Source organism: Amblyomma mixtum, chromosome 3 (genome assembly GCF_055824585.1).
Source record: "Amblyomma mixtum isolate Tamu chromosome 3, ASM5582458v1, whole genome shotgun sequence".
Taxonomy (NCBI): domain Eukaryota; kingdom Metazoa; phylum Arthropoda; class Arachnida; order Ixodida; family Ixodidae; genus Amblyomma; species Amblyomma mixtum.
The window spans coordinates 380728293-380732596 of NC_143014.1; the positions used below are offsets into that span (position 1 = coordinate 380728293).

General features: G+C 44.2%; 1 protein-coding gene across 1 annotated transcript; it reads left to right on the forward strand.

The window, feature by feature from the left end:
* Positions 1-2193: 2193 nt before the first annotated feature.
* LOC149356993 (uncharacterized) lies at positions 2194-4044 on the forward strand. The gene is made up of 2 exons (XM_089576480.1): positions 2194-3075; positions 3896-4044. The coding sequence occupies exons 1-2, from the start codon at positions 2194-2196 to the stop codon at positions 4019-4021; spliced, it is 1008 nt and encodes a 335-aa protein (XP_089432606.1). The 3' UTR covers positions 4022-4044.
* Positions 4045-4304: the final 260 nt, after the last annotated feature.

Here is a 4304-nt window from a genome sequence, read left to right on the forward strand (position 1 = left end):
CAGGAACATGACTTGTGGCAGCAGTCGGTGCATGACAGCTGGCTTGCAGCACAGCTGTAAAGAAGAAAACTGAGCAACTTAGGGATCAAGCTACATGTCATCTTCCTACACAAAGATACACATCAACTTATACTTTAATGTTTAGTTGATGCCAAAATAGTAACTGACCTGTGCATCTTGGAACTTGTTTGGCCCGCAGTCTCCTTCTGCTTTTACACTTCATGCAAAATACAAACTTAATGTTTATAAAGAGCACTTGCAAAAATAGTATATTCTACACTAATTACAACCATAGTGAAATGGGTACAGGCCCAACTTACACTCGAAAATTTTGCTTTTCAGACATTGCTGCAAGGAGGCAACTTGCTCGGTCAGAAAAAGCTTGTCCTTTTCGAGGTCTTGAGCCCTTTTTTTCCAAAAGTTTTTTTCTTCATCGCTTCCAACAATTCCCGTCGGGAGCATAAAGAATCCTCAGAGTCTGAAGAAGACTCGGAAATTTGTGGAGGTTGTCTTTTTGACTGGAAGCAATAATTTAAGGTTACACGTTTGCATCATGACAAATAAGGTAGCCATTATTTTTCCTTACGCGCTGGTTTCCTCCTGGAAGATCAGCCTCCGTTTTTTTCTGCGCTGCCTCCAGGTTCTTTCTCAGTATGCTTTCATACTGAGACTTCTTTGCTGCCACCCTGTTTTGCTTCTGTCTCTGAAATGCAAGGTAATTTGTGAAAAACAATTGTCGACGAAGAGTGATGGCAATTTTCAGCAATAAAAGGAAATGCACTCCATTTCTTCTCTAAAATTTAACCAACTTGCACTAGCTAGTATGTCATTTGCTACGTTTCTAAGGGGGGAGGGAGGGGGAGCTTACAAATGCAAGGGATGCAATTTTCACCAACCTTTTTTTCATTCTTTTTTTGGACCGGCTCAGTTTCATCAGATGACCCATTTGGACTCTGGATTTTAGGAATCAGAAGTCTTTTTGTGGCCATCCTTTCTTTTATCTCTTTTTCACTTTCTGAAATAATAAATAAAACAAAAAATTGGCAATGGCTTCGCTTGGGTTAAACCTGGATATCAGCGAAAAGCTTCGGTGGGCGTCATACGAGGAAGCCGAGCGCGCGCCGATGCACAGTCTGTTAAACTCGCGCAGAGCGCGACTCCGCCAGCGATGTGACGCGGCGAACTCGCGCACGCGCAGATGTGGCTAAAATTGATCACGGCGCACGCCAGACCCGGCGTTGACTAGCCTAGTAAAGCTTTTCGCTTCAAAAGGCCACGTGAGCGAGAAGACAAGCAGCAATCATGGCAAACATACCTCCCAGCATAAGCACCTGAGCGTTGTACATGCCGGAGCCTTCTTCATCAATCGGGTCACTCCAGAATGCCGAATAAACGGCTCGATTATCAAAATCTTGTTCATTATCGGGTGAAAAGTTCTCGATGTCACTCGTTGGAATAGTATGTAGCCTCTTATCGAGGTCATTTAAAAACCGCACAACAGCAAACATCGCGGAACAAATTATTAATAGTTAAATACAAAAAAAATGTTAAAACAAGCAAGCGCAGGAAAACGGCGACGAAAAGTGATGGTGATCGCGAAACAAATTACTAAATACAACGAGAAAGACAGAACAACCAAGCGCAGCAAAACGACGACGAAAAGTGGTGGTGATGGCGATGGGACTGGACTGAGGCAGTATTGCCCAACGTTAGTATTGCCAGCTGGCACTTTTTTTTTTCCGGCCAACATGTCCACACATTTATTATTTTATAACGTCAACCTTTACTTTTCAATATCTAGAGTGTTAACAATTTTGATTATTTTTGTATAAATATTTATTTGGCATATAAAAGAAAGAAGTCAGCTATCTGCCGTAATCCAACACGAGCCGTTCCCGCTGGTGTATCCAACGTGATCCGTGAATGAGTTTTTCTTTTTCATCTCCTGTGAACGTAACTGCTGCTTGACAGGCGTGAAAAAACCAGGTTGCGAGAATGAAGCCTCGAAAACGGTACTTAGAACCTGACTCAAACATCGAGACTCTTCCTAAATCAACCAGGTCATATCTTCAAGCCTCTGCGCGCTCGCAGGCCGAAGTATCGCTTGATTTGCACAGCGGCCCCAGTTATGTGGACAGGGATGGCAGTGGCTACAGTGAAGCTGGGAGCCTCTCGGTGGCAAGTGTTGCTCAAATGCCCGCTGACGCCGCATCCTCGTCAGGTGCAACATCTGCTTCAAGCCCGCTCGACAATAGTGATGATGATCCTGACGTTACATGCGTGACAGAAAATGCTCAGGACACTGCCGACAGTGGTGATCAGCTGTCCGCAGATGACTTGCTGGCAGTTGCAGTGAACTTCGTTCTTGAGTTCGGCCTCCCGTGGAAAGGAGTTGAAGCGCTCCAGAAGCTCATAATTTATATCCTTAACAGGCACGACATCCCGGCAACGAAGTTTCTCTTCAAGAAACATGTTGGAGCCAGCATTGAGAAAGCACAATTTCATTTTTATTGCGCAAATTGTATGGCACTGGTCGCGGAAACATCCGGAGACCTAGGCGATAGAAATCGGGTGGAGGGGTGTTGCAGGACATGCTCACGAGCATACAGCGGCCGGCAGATGCTGTCGGATGGACAGTTTTTTATAACGTTGCCCATTAGGGAACAGCTGTGTCCGCTGCTTTCGGAACGAAGTGTCGCTGACTCCCTTCAAAACAGATTGCAGTTCATTGCGCGTAACTTGACCGAAAATGAAGACAAACTGACTGACATCACCGACGGGTCATTGTACAAACGCCTTAGACGCGAATTGACCTTAAACGACCTGACTGTTACCATCAACGCCGACGGCAGCCCTGTGTTCAGATCGTCGAACTATTCGATTTGGCCTGTGCAAATGACATTAAATGAACTGCCGCCTCATATAAGAGACAAAAACGTGCTCGTGTCTGCGTTATGGTACGGCAAGTCCCATCAGAATATGACACTGCTCCTGGACGCCTTTGCCAAACAGATGGATGTCCTAGGAACAAGTGGCATTGTATGGAAGGCTTCCCACGAGGCTATGCTCTCGAAGGTAACCATGTTTTCACACTTACGAAATTTAACAGATTAATGCTTAAAATGATTACTGCACATTAAGTTCAGTATTTTTTTATTGTGAGCTCAATGCGCAAAAAGCTTAGCATTAGTGCAGGACATCAAGAAATGATTGTGCTAGACCAGCTCCCACTAAATATTGCCGACCATTTTTTCTTCAACATCGACGACTCACAGAGCTTGTGAATGGCAGCAGCCAGTGTAGATACACCACCTTTTGTATTTCTCAGTAGCTGCACTTCTATTGCCACTCATTGGGCAGTCTACCCACTCTACTGCCTTTCCTGCAGCAACATTACTGCTGCTTACTTTTTTTTTTATCCCAAATAGCGCTGCAGTGGGTCAGTGGTTATGTGTGCTCAGCTGCTGACCAAAAGATGTGGGTTCGACCCCAGCCGCAGCAGTTGCATTTTTGGTGGAGGCGAAATTCTAGAGGCCCGTGTACTGTGCGATGTCAGGGCATGTCAAAGAACCACAGGTGGTCCTTCATAGCCTAGAGTCGCTTTGGGATGTTAAACCCCATGAAATGAAAGCTTATCCCAAATTCGTCATAAATCAGTGCTGTCTCGGCATGTTAGGGTTGTTCTTATGAGGTTGTCAAAAGATAAGGCAGCAGCAATAAACAATATGTAGTGAAATTTGTGGCAACATGGAAATACTGATTTGCAGACAGTGATTGTGCGCTCCATTGCAGCTTGCCATGAGTATATGGGACAGTCAAATTGCTTTTTGCTTAGTGCTTTTTGCAGAAGCTCACTCAAAGAAAAGCTTAAAGTCATTGTCTTTATTTATTGCAGGTATTTTGTCTCAGCTGCTGTGCCGACGCACCTGCAAGGGCGGCAATGCAGAACTTCGTTCAGTTCAATGGTTTTTATGGCTGCGGATGGTGCTTGCATCCTGGAGAGAGTGTAGATGGTAAGTGAATTAGTTAAAGCAAAAATCTCAAGAAGTAGCACTAATATATATATTAAGATGTGCATTCACACATATATGATGTGCTATGTTTGAAATGCGAATATTTGAGATGCTTTATTTTTAGTATGGGGGCAATTACAATAGCACAAATTTTACTGCACTGCTATCATTGATATCATTACAGTAATGCGTTTTCTCCTATCTTCTGATCGAGTCTGGACTTTGATAATATAGGGCAGTCACTTTCTGAGCTCTCTGTGGAAAGCCATTGACTTTCTGCTTTTGTGTTAC

What these genes read in the sequence shown, in the direction of transcription:
- LOC149356993 (XM_089576480.1), top strand. Translation starts at nt 2,194, where the DNA reads ATGCCCGCTGACGCCGCATCCTCGTCAGGTGCAACATCTGCTTCAAGC. An exon ending in ACGAGGCTATGCTCTCGAAG is followed by an intron (nt 3,076 to 3,895) that starts GTAACCATGTTT and finishes TATTTATTGCAG; the next exon opens with GTATTTTGTCTCAGCTGCTG.